The following is an 18,579-nucleotide window of genomic DNA, read 5'->3' on the forward strand; positions in this document are numbered from 1 at the left end:
TTAGAATCTAAGTTAGATCTAGTTGAACTACCAGGTATATGCAGCAAGTTTGAGCTAAATGCATTCTCAAAGCCAAACAGCTTCTCTGAGTGGCTCCTTCTGGCCCAAAAGAGCAATGTGGTAATTACTATTAAGAAAAGTTGAGCTGTCCAGGACTTTACAAACCACTGGGTGACATCATGGTGTGCAAATATACAGTCATAAAACTGGGTGCAGACAAATTGCTTGCAACCATCAAACATGCAAATGTCAATATTCCAGCTTGTCCTTTATACATGTGCCAGTTTAAGCGTTGTTTTGTTGAAATACTGTGTATGTAGCCTTTCATTCCTTTTACCTGCAGGTCAGTGTGCACATCTCAGTATTCAGTGAAGGTAAATTATTATTTTTAAGCTCCGGCCTTTGTCTTGGTTTCTTCTTCCTAAAATCATAGTCTAGAAAAAAAAGCACCAGAATTCTTTATCTCAAGAAATACATCCATTTATCCTTGACATGAACTTCTAAATGCACATTTTGCAACATTTTGTCTCTAAATACAGCATATATCATCTGCTTTTCATTTTACTTCAACAGAAATTACCTTCTTCTTCAAAAATTGCAATCCTCTTCCTGTGTGCATTTGCTTGAATATGACCAGGAAGCTGGGAAACAGTGGGGAAGGTGCTGTCACACTGAATATAAATCTTTTTTGAGTCACATTCCCCTGAAAAATAAAATAAATGATGTGAGTGTATTTTACATTTCCCTAATATTTAGGTTATATATTCATTTTATACAGTTTAGCCTGCGCATGATACCATATGTGACAAATCCAAGTTTACAAACATTAGAAGTTGAATATTTACGAAGAAATATAGAATATATTTGAGTTCATGCAGTAATTTTATTATCAGATAAACTGTTAGTCCCAGTGTGCGCTAAAGTCTTCTTCCACCTGGCTGCATTCTAAGCATCTTATTTGCACTCTCCTGTTTGGAAAGTGTTACTGGTAAAGTTTAACACAATCTTGTGTCTTCAGGGGGACTTTTTTCACATACAATTCACCACCTCGAGGGAGTCACAAAGGATTCCTAAACTACACACGCAGAGACACACACACAAAATCACAGATATATTCATTTTCCAGGAAAACTGGCAACAATGATGCTGTACACTAGACTGCATGTTAATGATTAATGATATCTGGCATAGTTCAGTAGATATCCCAAACGATCTTTCAAAAATTAAAGAACCTGATTTTACTTTTCAGTGTATTGGTATGTCAAAGAAAAATATCCCAAAAATGTGAGTAACACATGATTTGAGAGTCATCTTGACCTTGAGGTGAGAAGAAATGAACTCGGTGGTGCATTTACGTTAATACCCAAATGTTATTCTACAAATTGCCATTAAATCAGTCTTTAGGACAGAAGACATGGTGTCAGTGGTGTGTGACATTTTTAAATACGATGAAGGAATACAAGACAGTCAAAAGGAGTTTTATAGAGGTACGTGCACGGGTGAGTGATCGAGTGATACTCACACCCGAGGCATTGCAGTCAGATTTATTTATACCAAGAGACAGTTGCATAGCATTTCCTGTTTTTCAAGCTTACTTATTAGCATGTGTATGTGTGTGTGTGTGTGTGTGTGTGTGTGTGTGTGTGTGTGTCAGGATGTAATGGCATGTGATACAAAAATATATGAACATTTTAATACATTTGAAAGCTTTATAACGGAGGTATCTTTTAATAATAGACATCTGCAGTTTAAACTTAAAAGTTACTTCTATCATTCCCTGCTGTTGTTCAAATATTTTGCATCTTATCAACTTCTAGTCACTTGCGGGTACATTTTCAACTAGAGTGTCATTTAGCAAAGTTAAATGTTCAACATTATAAATTCTTTTTCCTTATTTATATGTCGTCCTCTTCTTCCTCAGAGTCTGTGTCACTTTCATTGTTTTTGAGAGTGGGCCTGCAGATAAAGCCGGGCTTCCGTTTGGTTCGTCTTCTTCCTGTGGCGCCTCTGTGGATGATGGGACCATGCCTTTCGTTATGTTATTGCATATTGACACGAAGTGATGTGGATCTTTTCCGGTCTTGTAGATAAATAGGGTCAGATGGTAGCAGTTAGAGTTACTTGCCAGCGTTGGAACCAGGTGGGTTCTTTTCTGTGATTTTGGTGGCTTCTCCAGCAATGGGTTGTTCAGCGTGTGGAAGTTGAGGATCAGGTGTTCGGCTGTCTTCGTCAAGTTCATTTGCTTTGAAAGGTTTTTTGCTGATTCTTGCAGTTGACTGCTTTGATATGGCATCCAATCATTTCCAGTATAAGTGAAAACGGTGTCCCATCCTGGGTTGTTTCCGTCTGAACTGGATAGGTACCAGTCGTAGCCTTTCCAGGCTTCGGCTTTGTATCCTCCTATGTAGAATGAGTTAAAAGGTATCCATACGGTAGAGGTGAAGCTTGTCTTGTTGTAACACAGGTAAAGGTCGTCTGTTTTCTTTGCCTGTCCGTCTGTGTCATTACAAGGGTTGAACCCGTGTGTCTGGGAGACAACCAGCAGGCTCAGAAGAGTTGGTAATAGCATGTTGGTCATCTTGATTGGATGATTTTCCCTTGGGTGAGCGTCTCTTCTTCTTGACCTTGTGTCTCTCTCTCAAGACCCCCAGTGAGTAGACCCCGGCCAGAGAGGTGGGTTCACGAGTGTTGCCACCTGATCACCCTACCCCCCACCGGGCGAACACAAAGAGGTCTGGAGGAGACTAGGGTCTATGCTTTAGATAGGCTCTACCCTTTTGGTGTGACTTTGATGAATCCACGAAGGTCGTTCAGCAATTTTGCATGCCGTGGGCGTGGTGATCAGGACCTGGTAGGGGCCTTCCCACCTGGGAGTGCTCCAGTTTTTTCTTTGGAGTACTTTGATCAGGATCCAGTCGCCTGGTTTCAACCTGGAAGAGACTGGAAGAGAATCACTCGGCAGTTGATTGTTCGTTATTATTTCTTTATTCTCTAGCAGCTTTGCCATCCATTCTGCTAATGTTGTTTCTCTTATTGATTTATCTATTGGCTCACTGGTAACAGGGAGGGGGAAGGGTCGCCCATGTACTATCTCAAAAGGTGTTAGTTTGTTTGAGCCCTGTGTTAATCTCATCCACATTTTAACTAAACCTATGCACTCAGGCCATGGGCGGCCAGTTTCCTCCATACATTTTCTTAGCCTTTGTTTGATCGTGCCATTTGTTCTTTCTACCAATCCTGCGCTCTGTGGGTGGTAGGAACAATGGTGTTTTATGCTGAAACCTAAAGCTTCAGAGACTTTTGATATTACTTCATTCACAAAGTGTGTGCCATTGTCAGATCTTATTAGGCTCGGTATTCCGTATGTTGGAATATAGTGATTGCACAGACATTTTGCTACTGTTATTGCGTCAGCCTTTTTCACTGAATAGATCTCAGGCCATTTTGAAAATACATCTATTATTACTAGTGCGTACTCTAGTTGTTGGTGCTTGTGTAGTTGGATAAAATCCATGTGTATGGTATGAAAAGGGTGAGGTGGAGTGGGGAAATGACCTCTTTTGGGCCTTAGATTCCCTTGGGCATTGTGTTTTTGACATATCATGCATGTTCTAACATACTCTTTTGCTGAAGTTTCAAAATTTTTTGTGTAGAATTGTTTAGAGAGTATATCTACCATCCCTGCTGTTGACACGTGGGTATTACCGTGTGTCACTAACGCTGCAGTTTTATGCAGGGACTTCGGCAAAATCGGTTTGCCATGACATGTCATGATATCATCCTTTAATGTTGCTCCTTCCTTTAACCACGAGGTTTTTTCATTTTGTGATGCGGCCTTTTGTTCGTCTATCAGTACTGTTATGGGTATTAAAGGAGAGGAAGTTAATGCGAGAACTTCTGTTTTTCTGCCTGCTGCTTCCTTTGCGGTTTCATCTGCAAAATTGTTCCCTCTAGTAATGGCTGAATTATCTTTCTGATGTGCAGCGCATTTGCATAGAGCTAGGTGTTTTGGCAACATAATTACTTCTAAAAGCTTTTTCAAAAGTTCACCATGTTGTACTGGGGTCCCTGTGGATGTTACCATTCCTCTGTTCTGCCAGATTTTAGCAAAATGGTGTACTGCGGCAAAGACATACTGGCTGTCTGTGTGGATGTTTACATCCTTATCTTTGTGTAATTCACAGGCTCTGATTACCGCTATTAGCTCGGCACCTTGTGCTGAGTATGAGGAGGTTAATGGCTGTGCTTCAATGACTGTATCTATTGTTGTCACAGCATAACCTACACAGTTTCGGCCAGTGTTGTCTTTACTTGCGGACCCATCTACAAAAATATCTAAAAAGGATGGTTGTGGTGTGCTATATATATCGGCACGTGGTTTCGTTTCCTCATCTAGCTTGTGAAGGCAGCTATGTGAGTCACCATCTATTTCTGCAGGAAGCAATGTGCTTGGGTTAAGTTGGCCACACTTCTCTATGGTGATGTGCGATTGTGATAGCAAAATACCTACGTATGATAATTGTCTTACATGTGTCAGATATGATAAGTTTGCTTGCAACAGGATTGAGGTGACTGCATGTGGTACTTTGACTATTAAAGGATGTCCCAAAATAATATCTGCTGACTTTTTTACTGCTTCTGCTGCTGCTGCACAAGCCTGTACGCAGGTGGGGAGACCAGAGGCTACACAGTCAAGTTTGCAGGAATAAAATGCCAATGGTCGTTGTTTATCCCCAAAGGCTTGTGTCAGTACAGCTTTCATATATCCAGAGCTGCCATCCACATGTAAATAAAATGGTTTGTCATAGTCTGGCAATGCTAGGACAGTGCTAGTTTGTAATGCTGATTTCAGATCATGAAATGATTTTTCAGCATCAGGTGTCCATGTCAGTTTGTCTCTTAAAGCTAGATTTTTCCCATATATTAAGTCTTGTAGGGGTTGGACTCTGAGAGCATATTCTGGAATCCAGCTTCTGCAAAAGTTACAGAGACCGAGGAAACTCATCATTTGCTGCTTTGTTAGTGGTTTTGGGGCTTCTTGTACTGCTGTTTTTCGGCTGTCTAACAGTCTGCGGCCTTGTCCTGTCAGTTCATGACCTAGATATATGACCTTTGACTGCCACAGTTGTAACTTGTGTTGTGACACTTTGTGACCCTGCTGTGCTAGGTGATATAGCACGGTGAGGGTGTTTGCCTTGCAGTCTGCCTGCGTGTTTCCGGTCACCAGAATATCATCTACGTATAGTAGGAACTTTCCTGGAGCAGGCAGAGTGCAAGTAGACATTGAGTGCTTAAGAGCTTCCGCATATAGTGTTGGACTATTTTGAAAACCTTGTGGTAAGCGTGTGTATGTGTATTTCTGGTTATCAAACGTGAAGCCAAATAGCCCTTGTGACTCTGGGTGCAGGGGCACGGAAAAGAATGCATTAGAAAGATCTATGACTGAGAACCATTTTTCTCTGGGTGACACTTGGTTCAATATTGTATGTGGATTCGCCACAACAGGAGGTATTTGTTCTGTAATGTCATTAATTGCTCTTAAGTCGTGAACAAGTCTATATTTCCCTGTGTTTGCTTTTTTTACTGGAAATATAGGTGTGTTACACGTTGTTTTATTTGTTTTTATGAGAATCCCTGCTTTTTCCATATCTGCTATAACTGGGCGGATTCCGTTTTTTGCTTCTGCAGATAGTGGATATTGCGGCTTCATTGGTCTGTGTTTTGAGATTACCTTTACTTGTATTGAGTCAGCGTTTTTTATCAGGCCGACATCTGTTGGTCCAGTGGACCATAGGGATTTTGGCAAGTTTACAATGTCTGTTTCATTTACAGGTGCCAACAGCGATCATTCTGCCCTCTCAGTTACAAGGCATGAGGCTGGAGAGTCAGTTAGGTGGGTGCTGGGCTTTACATTTAAAACCCACCCCAGAGTGTATCTCATACAGCCTGTCCTGCGGCCTTGAAGCCAGCCCTCATGTGTGTCTTCTGTCTTTTCATAATAATCATCCTGCACTCGTTTTAGAACGATCCCTAGATCTTTCCATTGTGTTTGGGAGTTTTTTGCTGTGGAAACATGTGGGGCAGGCATCCTATTTAAATCTCTTACTCTGGGGGGTTGGATTACCGAGCACACAGCATTTCCGCTTTTTGTAACATAAAGGTGTTGCAAGGTTAGTTTCTGTAGTCCTAGACGGTGGACCTGAGTGTCATACTCTGGGTCAGGGCCTGGTGTTTGTTTAAAACGCAGAGTATGATGTAGTTCATTGTGCGGCATTACTTCTGATGTTCGCGGTAAATATCTCTCAGTTATTGTAATTAGCTGTTTAGAGGATGGCAAAGCCAGCGTCCAATAATAGTGTGGTTCACCATCCCCGTGACACACGAGCGTGTGTGATTCTGAGAGCATTAATTCTGCTCTCATGCCATTGCTTTCAGGAACTACTCCTATTCTTAGCTTCATCAGTCCGTCACGGCCTAATAGGTTTACCGGGCAGCTAGAGTCAATAATGCATTGTAGTTTGCACTTTCGGTCGCTGTTTGCATGTAGGAAGTCTAACTTTTGTGTTAACAATTGTGTGGTGGTGTGCCCGGAGGCTGAGGTGACCACACGGGCATCCTTTGAGAAGTGTGTTCTCGGGGGTTCTTCTGTCAGAACTGTCATACATGCGCCAGTATCACATAACATTGTGTAAGGTTTGCCATTTATGTAAATAGTTACCTCTGGTTTGTATTCAGAACCCAAAAGTAACTGATGAATGTTAAAAATTTCAGCCCCACACTCTTGCTGTTCGTTTGAGGTGTCTGGGTGGGGGCCTAGTCACATTTCCTCAGTACTGTCCCTGTCGTCTCTGTCCTGCCTTTCTCGTCTAGCAGGGCGGTCATATCTGTCCCTGCCTCTGTCCCTGTTGTCCCGCCTATCCCTGCGGTCCTCCCTCTGTCTGCTCCTGCAATCTCTGGCAAGATGCCCTTCTTTATCACAGTTATAACACCTCCTGTGTTTTTCTTTGTCATCTCTGTTCTGTTTCCTGCCTTTCCCTTTTTGTGGATTTCTTCCTGCGTATGCAACAATTCCACCTTCAGTATTTACTACAAAAACTCCAGTTTGGGCTGTTTTGTTCTTTTGAACTTTTACTGCATGTTCCGCGTATTGCAAAGCATCGGCTAAATTCCCAGTGTTTTGGGTGACCCAGTGTTTGTCTATGTGAGCGCGGACCTTTGGGAGGAGGCCCTTTAAAAATGCATTCTTTAGCTGCTGTTCATAAGGGGAGTTAGGGGCTGGATCGTATTCCAGTCCTGAATTTTGTCTAAAGATTGGTCTCAGCCTGTCTAAAAAGTCTGAAGCAGACTCATTATCTTTTTGTTTTGTCTCTCCTATTTTTCCATAATCTGGTCTGGGGGCTAAAGTCACCCTAATTCTTTCGTAAACCTCATTTAGTGCGGCGGTCAGATCAGCATGGCCCGCTTCTATCGGCGTTCCATCTTCTCTTGTCCCTATGTAATTTCCCCTTACCCTGGCTAATCTTAGACCTAAAAGGTCCTGCAGCACCTGTAGCATTTCTCTACCATTAAGACACCAATCTGCGCGGATTAGCTCTACTGCATCTCTCCACTGCTGGTGTCCCTCATTTAAAGGGGGCACATCTTTCAGAACATTTTTTCGGTCTTCTGCTGACCACGGGCGGAATGAGTATGTAACTACTCTATTGTCCCTGGGGATTACACCGTCTACTGCTGGTCCCGTTGCGCGTCCATAGTTTGGGTTTGGTTCTTGGATCAATGGGAATTGGCCTAACGGAGACAGGGGCCATAAAGGGGGTGGAAACCCTGGAGAAGGGTCCGGTTACGTCATTAACTTTAGCTGTGTCTTAACTGATGCGTATGGATCTTGAGGGCTGGTGAAAGGGTTTTTTGAGATGGTGGGACATGGGGTTGGGGGGCTCGGCTGTCCCGCTTCAAAAGGATTCGGGGCTGAGGGCTGTGGTTTATAAGGTGGGGGGTTTGTGGTCTCGGTGGGTACTTTCTTAGCCTGCTTGTTTTGTTTTTCTTTTCTCTTTTCCTCACGTCTTTTACTCTCTTCCTGCCATGGCACAAAGAAACTAACGTATTCTGACATACGTCTACCTTTCTTTTTGCCTTTGCTTTTTTCTATTTCCTCCTTCAGACATTGTCCGAGTTGTTGCACTGGGGTGGGGTTACTGATTCCCTTCCAGGCAACACAGTTAAGTTTATCTGGATTCCTCCACTTATTTGCACTTATTTGGCCGGCACCTGGATGGATTTTCTCCATCCACTGCTCATCAGCGGTTAATTCAGGTTTTGTGGGTTTGTTTCCCATGGTTATTTGTTTTTATTTTATTAATACTGCCAACACACACTATGGGGCTTGGTGGTACTAGGGTTGGAGGAGGTTATTGAGGCAGCCTTCTACCCTGAGCTAAACTCAGGGCGGCCTCAATTTTATGCGATGAAGCGCAACCTTTCCTCTTTCCCACCACTCAATACCTCACAGGAAAACAGAAGAGTAGTACAGAGACCTGGAGTCTCTATTCAAATATGTACTTACTCTTTACACACACATACATTGCGCGTTTAAACGAAAACCTGCTTTTAATCGACACTCTTTTTCGTAGTCAAGTTTTTAGCGGGGGCGGGTCCACACAGGACATGCAATCCCGTCTTATAGGTTACTTTCTAACCTTCGGTCCACACAGGACCTCTCTTATTATCCACACAGGATTCTCTTATTATCCACACAGGATTCTCTTATTATCCACACAGGATTCTACGGTTGTGAGTGTCGTTCTAAAGTCGATTTATTCTAAACGCATGATGTTCATGACTGTGTTATATTCACCTTCAAAGTAGCGCTGTGTTCTTTCCCGGTGTAATCGAGTCCTGGCGCCGTGAAGCCTGTCTAAAACACTGGCCAGTAGACGAATTTTACGACTCTGGGCTTTCCTCGTCTTCCTGGAAGCGAGCGTTTGCAGTGCAGGCGATCACAACGTCAGGATCCGATGACTCCGTCTGTGGACAGTTAGATGATATAATAATATCAGTCAAAATCTCCGGCTCGAAGGACCAATTAAATGTCAGTGGTGTGTGACATTTTTAAATACGATGAAGGAATACAAGACAGTCAAAAGGAGTTTTATAGAGGTACGTGCACGGGTGAGTGATCGAGTGATACTCACACCCGAGGCATTGCAGTCAGATTTATTTATACCAAGAGACAGTTGCATAGCATTTCCTGTTTTTCAAGCTTACTTATTAGCATGTGTATGTGTGTGTGTGTGTGTGTGTGTGTGTGTGTGTGTGTGTGTCAGGATGTAATGGCATGTGATACAAAAATATATGAACATTTTAATACATTTGAAAGCTTTATAACGGAGGTATCTTTTAATAATAGACATCTGCAGTTTAAACTTAAAAGTTACTTCTATCACATGGGATAAAACGTCTTTGGGAAGTACACTGCAGCTTTGTCCTCCTTAGTACCTCACTGAAAATTTGATTTGGACAGACATTAAACAAAATTGTGGATTCGTGGATGATGGGCTTGTGACACAACATCAAGAGGATTTCATGTTTTTTTAATATGAACTTCAAAAGCACTTTGGTGGCATTCTATGCAGAGAATGTGTTTTTCCCACAAATCAAATGACTGTGAACAATTCTCACACTGTTTAACTGTATTCTGTCGACAATAAACACGTTATCTGGGATGAGACATGGTAAATTTGTAATAAAATATGAATTAAAATCTGAGAATTAGTTGGCTTTGACGCAAGTGAAGGCAGCTCAAAAACAGGACACACTCTGAATTTAAAAGATATAAAGTTGTTGTTGATATGGATGTGGTTATGTTTTATGCAAGCCTAGCGTTTGCCTGGGTCAACATGCTATTCCTCTACTAACAATTAAATGAGAAATAAAAAGACAATTAAATAAAAAACTATTAAAACGCAACAATAAACTACACTTAATGATATAATAACTGACATACAGTAGCTTGTCTTACATATGATCTATTAAATGCATGATAATGATACCTCAACTTTTGTTTTTCTGCTTTGGCTGGTTTTGCATAACATTTAAAAATGATGTATTTTACATACAGTATGATGGCTGTCCAAATCTAGACTTAAAGATTCCATACCAGCAGACCAGTTTGGTTCCCGACTGGTCATCTCTGTTTTGGCCATATAATCGTTGGTCATCTCACAGATCACCCTGGTTGCATAGGCTTCTTGGCTCACTGCAAGCTCCACACTTTCCTGTTTGGCTTTGAGGAGTTCAACTAAAGTGCTTGATGTGGCTGTAGTGCCTCTTTCTGCTTCCCCATGTAGCTTCTTCCTTTCTGAGAGGTTATCTACCAAATGTTTACACACAAGGCTTTTCTTTATGGGATGCAGACTCCTTTTGACATGTTGGAGTTTCCCTGGGATGCTTGTCTGCATCAGAAAGAGGCCATTGCTGCAGATGAACTTCTGAGGGGCTAAAGGTTGAGAGGAGAACTGACTCTTAGTCAGAAGGTTGTTCCAATGTTCCGTTTTGTTCTGTAGCAATTCATTTAGTGCGCACAGCGGAGACTTACTGCTGCTGGTAACCTTTGTACCTATTCGTTTCAGGTGTCCCCTCACATGGTTAGAGATGCCAGTTTTGCTATCAAAACATTCCAAACACACAGGACACGTGTGTTGTCCTCGAGTTCCTGGCTTAACAGCTGTAATATAAGAACAGTGTGTCACAATTTAAGGAAAGAAAAAAGCTATTTTTAGTGTACATTTTGGAATGTGAAACTTTATAGATATAGATTTTCTATAGCTGCTTTTATATGTAAGTCATATAATAGACCCTACTGCCGATCACAGAAATACTAAATCGTAAACCCTATACCATATCCTGAAGTGCCACTTTGAAATGGTTGTGGAGCTTTGAAGAACTTTGACTTCTGTCATGGAGTAATTAACCAAAGCTTCTATAGAGAGGTGCGCAATATGCAATCCCACTGATTAAGATTATAGATGCTTGCTCCAACACATCCCTGGCTCCATTTCTTTCTCCTATCAAAAATGCAAAATGATTTTCTTACTAAATTACAAAATATAATGTTATTCATCTTTTGATAGCATTTAAGGACATACAGAACACATCTGATAGGTGGCACGCTTACACTAAAATTCTACAGTATGTGCAGGCACCTAATATTGCACAAGCTAGGCTATAATGAGCCAATCGGTGTTAGGGATATTAGTTTTGGCACACAGTCCATTCAGACTCGGTTTGTATTTATTATTTGTTAAAATAATCGTACCTTTTTTTCTCATGCCAGTAGAAATCTTTCTGCGGATTCTTGGCTGATAGTCCCACAACGCCACTTGCTCCGGTGAAACCATGTGCCGGGCATTGTAGCTCACCCCAGCTCTGTGAAGATGTCCTCGCACGTGATTGGACAGACCCACTCCGGACTCAAACGTGGCGGGACAGTAAGGACAGGGCTTATGTTTTACTGATGGTGTGGGGGACATATCAAAACTATCACTTGGAGATGTATTAGGCAATTCTGTGGAATCATCACTCACTGTCGTTTCAATGTGCTCCTCTTTGATTATGAGCTGTTCTATGTCACTGCAGTCTTCATCTCCATCATCTTCAACCTTGAGTGCGTGGGGGCTTTGGTGTTTGGCTGTAAAGCTCTGCCTCTTTTTCAAATACCTCCGAGCATATGAGTTCCTTTCATTCTCGCTGCTTTCCAAGAAGCTGCCTGTAGCTTCGCTGGTGTCATCACTGAAGTTATCATCACCCTCACAGCCTTTCTTTAACTCCCTAACTGCACACTGTTTCTTAAGCCTCTGGCTAAGCCCAGGCAATATATTACCATTCATTCTTTCAGTAGTGTTATGCAAAGGTGTAGTCATTTTTCCCATTGATGGAGAATTTTGGCTTACTTGTACTTGTAAACTCCCGTTTACGGGGTCATTTTTGCTTCCCTGACAGAACATCTGGTCCAATTTAAGCTTCCTGGCTGTAAAAGCAGCGGCTGTAGGACGGTTTGCCAGCTTTAAGCTGCCAAAAGCCCTGCGGTCATTGTTTTCAGCATCTTCTTGTACACAGGTGAGATCGGTTTCCACATCCAATTTTTCTGCTGGTTGTAAGAGTAACTTTCCATGCTTGTCGATTCTCCACAAATATGGCGACAGCATGCTTTTAGTGCAGCTGGCATTGGGTTTAAACTGATGACAATTTACAGTGTTGTCAACAGTTTTTTGAATGTGAATATCCCCCTTTTCAGTGGAACGGTCGAGTTTTTCCTTTAAAGTAGATTTAAATAGATTTGGTTTACATCGGGCCATTGTTTTATATTTGCCAACATATGGCATTTCAGAATGTTTTCCTAACACTACTTTGTCTCTCCTTGGGAAAAAACTCATTTTACACTGAAACGGAACATGTTGTGCTCCCTCTGCATCATTAGTATGACTCATTTTCCTGTTTTGAGGCTGGTGTGTGTTGAGGTGTGCAACATGTAAGTGTGCTACAAGTGTCTGCCGTGTCAAGGAAATGTAATTACACTCCTCACAAAAGTAGTAGTGCTTCAAATTATCATGTGTTTTGGTACCCTGGACAAAGACTTTTTGGCAGTTACAACCAAACGTGCACCGAGAGCACGGCACTGTGGTGGCCCCATCTTCAAATTCAGTCTTTTTGAGACCTTCAATTTCCTCCATAAGTTTTTCCAGCCTATCTTGGTGAATAATGATGTGCCTCATGAGGGAGTTGCTATCACAGAACAAAAGCCCACACTCTCCGCATATAAAGGGCTGTGAATCATTCTCACTGTTCACCTGATTATGCTTGCCTAAATGATACATCATATGTCTATGGAAATGTCTTTTTTCCTTGAAATTAACATTGCATGTTGTGCATGAAAAGAAAAGTGAATCTCGTTCAAGTTGCTCTGCCTTCAACTGTTCCACTTTTGGACTAACACAGTTTTCATCTTCAGGGTCATTTTCCTCATTACTGCCTCCCTGCGCTGTGCTATAAATATGGCTCTCAGAGTCTAAAGCTATGTTCCGAGAAAGGTCTTTGAATGGCATAACTGAATATTTAATGTCAGATTGTGTACCCAAAAATTCATCTTTGTTGCCAGTGTCAACACTTTCAACATCATTACCACTGCAGAAATGTCTGTAGCTGTTGTTAACCTTTTCAAGACAGCCTAACATGCTTTTCGTGTGTGTATTGTGCTTCTTGTCTCTTTGGGGCATCACTTTGGTCTCCAGCCTTCTGTCGTTGTGCAAAAAGCATTTTCTTGTTGAATCCCACCTGATTACTTCAGTATTATCATAATCATCCAAGGAGACTCCAGACCGTTCCATGTCCCGTGGAGATCTTGTTTTTATTGTCTGTTTTGTCAAAGGTTGGCTAATGTGCATTTGCTCTGCACTGTCACCTGACAGCGTGGAATAGGCCAGTTTAGACTCATTCTCCTCCGAGTGAGACAGTGGCGTGTTGACACCTGGCTGTGTGGCCGGTGTTTTTACGTCGGGTCCCACTGTGTTCTTCCAAGCGTCTGATTGAAGCTCACTAGGTGGTGGTAACACCTCGGGGCTCGTGTCCTTCTCCGCTTGCCACACGGCATCCAGGACACTGTTGGATAAAACAGTGCCTTTGTTCAGGACACAGTGTACCTCTGAGTTGGGGTGTGAACCAGGTCCATTAACAAGTGCTCCTGAAGGCAATGAATTGTCTGCATGGGGAACAGCAGGGACACTGCTGTATACAAATGGATTCGGCTGGGTTCCATTTAAAGGGTTTTCGTGTTCATCTGAGGACAGACCTGCAGCATTGTTCTTCGGGGAGAATGTGTGAGTCTGTAATGGCTCCCGAGTACGACCTGGGCTGTCAGACACCGATTCCACGTCTTTGTCCTCTTGCGCATTCAGCTTCAGATCAGACATAGCAGCGATACTTTCTGAAATATGAAGAAGAAAATTATTCTGCAAACTTTGAGCAAGTCAAATAAAGCGTGCAACGTCTTATACATATCTACACGTATACACAGTATAAATAGAAAAAGATAACTCTTGCACATAATATAGTAAAATTTAATTCTTTTTCTCTCATTCTCACTGACAATGTGGTGTTGTTGAAAAAATCTTTTTTTTTTTCCTTTTGGGCTATTCCCACTGCTCTGTAAAATGAGAGTGGTATTATTCTGTGCCGCATTATGATTTTCCAACACCCTCTTTCGCCACCTCTATTCACAACAAACCCTGCTGTTAGCCTTGAATACCCTGGTGAGGATGCTTAATTATGTGAGCGTACCTCTGGGATACAACCTTCCTGCTTCTCCACCTAAAGTTCTCAGTCGCCTGCTAAAATTGACCAATTTCCATGGGAACAAAGTACACCTCCAATGAGATCATATTGCGTCTTATCACTCTGTGATGGTGCCAACACAGATCCCAGCATGAGACTGTTGTTACTTGAATCCTGACAAATTGGCAGGCACACAATCTGTCTGAAATACAAACACAGACTCACACAAAGAAAACATACACTTTGGTGCATACACGTGGACAGGCATACAAATTCGTTTAAGAGTGGCTGATTTGAAAGCACAGTTACTCCATATTTATTTGGACAGTATGAAACCAAATAGCTCTGAGCTATTAAAAATAACTACAACTAAAAATGTGCATTTTGGATCTTATAACAGATTATATTTTGCTGTCCAGAGCAGATTTAGTCTGAAACATATGCTCAGTGGATTTGACATCCAGGGCTGGTCGCTCTCTACAGGAAGCTGCATTGCTAACGAAGTGGTAAATTCAGTGTTAATGAGTGGCTTCACTGTTACCACCTCAGAGGTAAAACCTTCCGAGCTCCATATTCTCCCCATCTGTTGTGGTGTTAAAGGTTCGAAAGGGGAACAGACGCTCTACATTTAAAGCGAGCTTCACTGTTACCCCCAAACGGCAGGGTGGCAAAACCATCAAAATATCTTGGTTGAAAATGTGCAAGCCTCATTAGCAGCCAACTCACACAACTCGCTTCTATATATAAAGAACAGGGGCTCAACAGAAAAGCAAATTTTAAAAATGTATTTGCTTCTATTTACTTCATTTAGTCAATGTTAAAAGGCTGACTTTGCCTTGCCTGAAGATATTTACAGGGATTATGAGCTTTAATACAGTTAAGCTGTATGCACAGATCAATCTGCTGTGAGCTTTTACTAACCCTGTCTGCTATTTTCCCCAAGACTCTCACTTTGTATTTTCAGTTTGGTAAATGAGATTTAGAAGCAATATCATGATCCCTTTTGTGTTCATCATTGTGTTCTGTTACACAATAGAAAACAATATAACACCTCTCTTTTATTGTGAAGTCTTTAACATTTTTTTTGTTCTTCCAGCACCTACAGCTTCGATCGTGCATCTCATCTCGTGAACAAAATGATGTCTAGCAAATGCAATTCTCTATATACTACAGCTAAACCTCCAAGAACTACAATAAATGCAGCATTATTGGTACTAACACTTCATATACTATATGCACCATATTCAACTATTTTTATTGCTGATTGATTAATGATTGCTATTTACAAAACTGTTGCATTGCATTCATCCAGAAACTACACATTTAGAAAATAAAAGTACTGATTTTCACTTCACTAACAGTAAAAATGACTCAAGCTAACTCAAGCTATGCGGTTAATTTGATCTCCTGAAGCACGCTCTGATATTTGGTGGGCTGGGAAGCATGCCATGTACTCACGTTGGTATAGCTTTGAGTCTGGCTCTCAACTACAGCACGTGTCATGCTCTATTCCCTTTCATCCTCCTGTCATTCTCTACTGTGAACAATCCGAATTCGTGAAAATAGCATAACATTCGACTGTAAATTACTTGTTCTAGTACACAAGGTAAGGAGTAATTTTACATGTTCTTTTAGACATGTTCCAATATTCCTGTGAGAGCAGACAGATATTCCTAGAGTCAAAAACCTGCCTCTATTATAATGACAGAGTGCAAAGGTCACACGTTGTTAGCTAAATTCTGTCATTATTTTCTCTAGATCTCATGAGCCATCTATGTTATAAGGCTGGAACTTGGAGCAGTGCGATGACGGTCTAGGTTTCCAGTCATTTCTGCTGTTTTGGGCAATCATTAGAACAAAAGGTCAAGTGAAGTGTGAAAATCAAAGGCTAATAAGACAGAAAATATGGAGGAAGACATACAACGGATGAAGAAACCCGAGCTTATATCATTTCTAAAAATGGTAAATACAGGAGAGAGGCTATGTGCAAAAGTATGTTACATAATGTCTTTCACAGAGTTTATTTTACACCAGCGAAATCAAAAAGAATGTGCCTAGCTGATGACAGTAGGTGTTGGAGGTGTAGGAGAGTGCACTTATCCCGGCTGTGATGGAAAAAGCCGTGCTAAAATCAATACGAGTAATTGGGGAGTTTTATCTTTATCCTACATGTGAATGCAGCCTTTTATATACGGTTGATGTATTTGTTTATGCTGCCTAATAATATATAACACAACAGATATGGTTTAAGTAAGGGACTGTACTTTGAGATGAGACAGGTACAATACAGTGGGAAATACAGTGGGTGCAGTAATTTATTGAAATGTGCAAACAAACAAATATAATATACAGTTTAAGGCACAAACAGCATTTGTACAATTCTAATGAGCTTGGAAGTCAATATTTGACTACTTTTATTCTTCAGCACAGCCTGAACTCTCTCAGGCAAGCTTTCATGTTATTTCTTTTTAAAGTTGTATTCAGGAAGATCGATTCTGTGTGGTGAAAATATCAGTAAAAATATTGGTGTATTTTCCATTGTGCATTTTTGGACATTTGTTTTGGTGTTCTAACATATTTTTGCCTGAAACTACATCTAGAATTGACATTGCCATGTTATTCATCTCATGCCAGTGAAGTAAAGAATTAAATTCTGGCTATAGGTGTAGAATATTTGTTGTACCATTTTTGTGAAAGCAGACATTTATTAAATAAAATATAAAATAAAAATACTGCAACACTAAACTTTAAGTCACATGAGGACTACAAACTGATTGACCAGGAGGTTGGCACTGTAAGGCTGGAAATGTCCAAGCAAATTCATTCCTCTTGTTCAGCTGAAGACCCAGGCTGGCAGCACAGTGGAGACAACACTAAAGACCAACTGAGACCAGTCAGCCAAACCATTTCTGTTGCTGGAGCTGTCTGTATGGATCAAGAGCCAACCTTACATTCCTCTGCCATTGCCTTTGCTGGAGAAATGCCTGAACGAGGGGGGGCACAGTCCCTCAAGTACTGCACTACACAACTTCCTCAGTTAATAGGATCTATTGATTTATTTGACACAATGTGAATTTATGAAGCTGCCTCTTTAGTGTGAGAGTATCAAAGCGTGGCTCAAAACAAACAGACGGAGATTCAGCTTGACAATCCAGTAATCCCAAGGTGAGCAAGTTCTCAACGAAGGTGCCACGGTGGGAAAAAAAAAAGGGAGAAACAAACACATCGTAAAGTTTTTCTTCTGCTATCTTGGCCCTGCAGTTACCCACAGTACCACACACCAGAAAGGCAGGATGAAATTAGCAATGCACTGCCAAATCTCACTTCTCAAGCAGACTAACTGGCTTCTTGCACACACAAAAAAGGAATGTGACACTACAAAACACAATTGCACATTCATAAAACACCATAAATTTCTTAAATTTGCACAAGAGAAAATAAAGAGCAAGTGGCTTCACACAGCCTCTTTGTCAGGATTACATAGTATTCTTTTATCCCCCTGAATTCTTGTCACCCAAAGGTCATTTCCATAATAATGGTCTCCATCCTCCCTAATGGGATTTCGCCTGTGATTATGTATGCCAGCGTCTTGTGCAGACACTATCAGCTCTGTCATCCTGAATTGCACAAATGTAATTACACAAAGCCTTTGATAACTAAACAATGTAATTTACTGCTTGAGTGAAAATACATATTGGAGTTATACGACTCAAATTATAAACTAAAGGAAAACATGTTATACGAGTACCACAGAAGGTATGTTCCAAAGAATATCACGTTCTTTATAGTATGAACACATTAAATGGTAATGCATGCTTTGAAAACAAGAATAAAAGCTCACAGGTAAGTATTACAGCAAGACGTCACTCAAAGGAATGAGTTTTATTCTTTTCAAGGCGTTAGATGGGACTCTAACATCTATGAACTAAAGATGAGGCTTGTCTCTTAGTCCCGCAAAGTATAAACAAAAAAAACTGTTAGCATATATGGGATACATCCAGTCTTGGAACACAACTTCACTATGAAGAGTTGATAAAAAATAAGGATTATGGTTTTTAAGATCTAAAAACAACATTTTAGTTAAGCGGCAGCCATCTACAGTGACTATGGCTCTTTGGCCTGCCTGTGTTCAGTATTTGACAGAAGACAGCAGCCTGTTACGTCAACCAATAAGCAGCCAGACAGATGGGCACGTAAGCTGTGGTTGTGCCTAAATAAGTAATCACTGGTCCCCACCGTTTTTCCTTTTTATTT

General features: G+C 41.2%; 1 protein-coding gene across 2 annotated transcripts in view; it reads right to left on the minus strand.

The window, feature by feature from the left end:
- znf644b (zinc finger protein 644b) overlaps nucleotides 1-18,579 on the minus strand; it is a 34,132-nt gene that overhangs the window by 4,488 nt on the left and 11,065 nt on the right. The window contains exons 2-6 of one of the 2 annotated variants that reach the window (XM_026159901.2): nucleotides 11,315-13,978; nucleotides 10,595-10,723; nucleotides 10,157-10,495; nucleotides 581-703; nucleotides 338-434 (exon numbers count right to left, since the gene is read on the minus strand). In XM_026159901.2, coding sequence (XP_026015686.1) covers nucleotides 338-434; nucleotides 581-703; nucleotides 10,157-10,495; nucleotides 10,595-10,723; nucleotides 11,315-13,964 — 3,338 coding nt within the window. In that variant the 5' untranslated portion in view covers nucleotides 13,965-13,978. Of the gene's footprint in view, nucleotides 1-337; nucleotides 435-580; nucleotides 704-10,156; nucleotides 10,724-11,314; nucleotides 13,979-18,579 lie in introns of both variants that reach the window. The other variant, XM_026159899.2, reaches the window with a different exon arrangement.

This window comes from Astatotilapia calliptera, chromosome 23, assembly GCF_964374335.1.
Source record: "Astatotilapia calliptera chromosome 23, fAstCal68.1, whole genome shotgun sequence".
Lineage (NCBI taxonomy): Eukaryota > Metazoa > Chordata > Actinopteri > Cichliformes > Cichlidae > Astatotilapia > Astatotilapia calliptera.